This window comes from Podarcis muralis, chromosome 13 (genome assembly GCF_964188315.1).
Source record: "Podarcis muralis chromosome 13, rPodMur119.hap1.1, whole genome shotgun sequence".
NCBI classification, from domain to species: domain Eukaryota; kingdom Metazoa; phylum Chordata; class Lepidosauria; order Squamata; family Lacertidae; genus Podarcis; species Podarcis muralis.
The window spans coordinates 10,159,490-10,161,058 of NC_135667.1; the positions used below are offsets into that span (position 1 = coordinate 10,159,490).

At 44.3% G+C, this 1,569-nt stretch overlaps 1 protein-coding gene across 1 annotated transcript; it reads right to left on the bottom strand.

The window, feature by feature from the left end:
• Positions 1-212: 212 nt before the first annotated feature.
• Positions 213-1,112, bottom strand: LOC114583479 (vomeronasal type-2 receptor 26-like). Its single transcript, XM_077917997.1, has one exon. The coding sequence runs from the start codon at positions 1,110-1,112 to the stop codon at positions 213-215; it is 900 nt and encodes a 299-aa protein (XP_077774123.1).
• Between the last annotated feature and the right edge of the window lie 457 nt (positions 1,113-1,569).

The window sequence follows — 1,569 nt, forward strand, 5'->3', positions numbered from 1 at the left end:
AAGATTTCATCATGGAACATGTCAACATGTCAGACAACAGAATAAAATATTTGGTTATGTACCCTAACAGCGAAACTGAAACGCAGCTTAAACTTTGTAAAGAAATCTAGCAACATCTTTAAATCGAATGTCTATAACTAATGTGTGCATGTACAAAAGTACAACTGCCTTCTCCAACAGACATTAGGGTATTACGAGTGAAGACATATGGCTTAATTCTTTCTTCGTATTAATTGATTCCTGCTGTTCAGTTCAGGCCTCAGCACAATGATGTAGCATTTTGGGGAAAAGATACAAGCCAGTAAACCAGCACTGGAGGCCAAGATGGAGAAGATCTCCACAGCCACCATGTGTTTCCCTCTTGTGCTCAGGTAGGTGGGAACAAAAGAGACCCAAACACTGCAAAATGCTAACATACTGAAGGTGATGAACTGGGCTTCATTAAAACTGTCAGGTAACTTGCGGGCCAGGAAGGCCACAATGAAACTAGCAATGGCCAAGAAGCCCATGTAGCCTAAGACACAATAGAACATGGTGACAGACCCAACATTACATTGCACAATGGTTTCTTCAGCTACTGAATTCATGTCTAGATCAGGGAAGGGGGGAGACGTTATCAGCCACAGAGTACAGATACCCACTTGAATGAGGGAAGCTGAAAGGACAATGGAATGAGCCAGTCTCTTTCCCACCCATTTCTTCATCTTAGAGCCAGGCTTTGTGGCTATGAATGCTAGAGAAACAATGATGGTCTTGGCCAACACACAAGAAACAGCAACAGAGAAGATGATGCCAAAAGCAGGTTGTTGGAGAAGGCAGGTCACTTTCCCAGGTTGGCCAAGGAAAAGCAAAGAGGAGAGGAAGCAGAGCAGGAGGGAGACCAGGAGAGTGTAGGTGAGCTCGCGGTTGTTGGCGATGACTATGGGGGTATCTTTGTGCTGGATAAAAATAGCCAACACCAAAGCAGTAATCAAAGAACATAAGACACAAACTGAGGCCAAGGTGATCCCTAAAGGTTCTTTATAGGACAAAAAATGTATAACTTTGGGGATGCATCCATTTCTCTTCTTGTTTGGATACTGATCTTCTGGGCAATTGAAACATGCATCCATATCTGAGAAACATAAAGAAAAGTTTAAATAGAAATTCTGTTGTGATTCATGTGACCTAGAACACTGAATGAAACATGTCTTGTGATGAATTGTACATTATGGCTGTTCCACCACAGCAGTACTGGCTGCCGAGGCACATTGGCCATGAGAGACAGCACACCAAACAGTAGTGAACATACTGTCACATATAAAAGTGGTATGAGATTGGGACGGCCGCTTTAGGGCCCAATATAAGGCACAAAACTTTTGGTTTGATTCCCAGGCCCCTGTGACATGGAGATCTGGACGGTGCTTTGTTTCAAAAGAATGTTTGGGGATACTCTCATTTTGGCTGCTTCCCTCCCCCCTTCCTACCTGAAACCCCCTCTCAACCCACAGATGAGAGACATGAGGTAGCAGCGGTGCTGAGAGGACAGCAAAGACGATGGAGGGGGGTACTTGAGACCGGCAAAAGGAG

Excerpts from the sequence above, each read along its gene's own strand:
- LOC114583479 (XM_077917997.1), bottom strand. The coding sequence starts at position 1,112 with ATGGATGCATGTTTCAATTGCCCAGAAGATCAGTATCCAAACAAGAAG.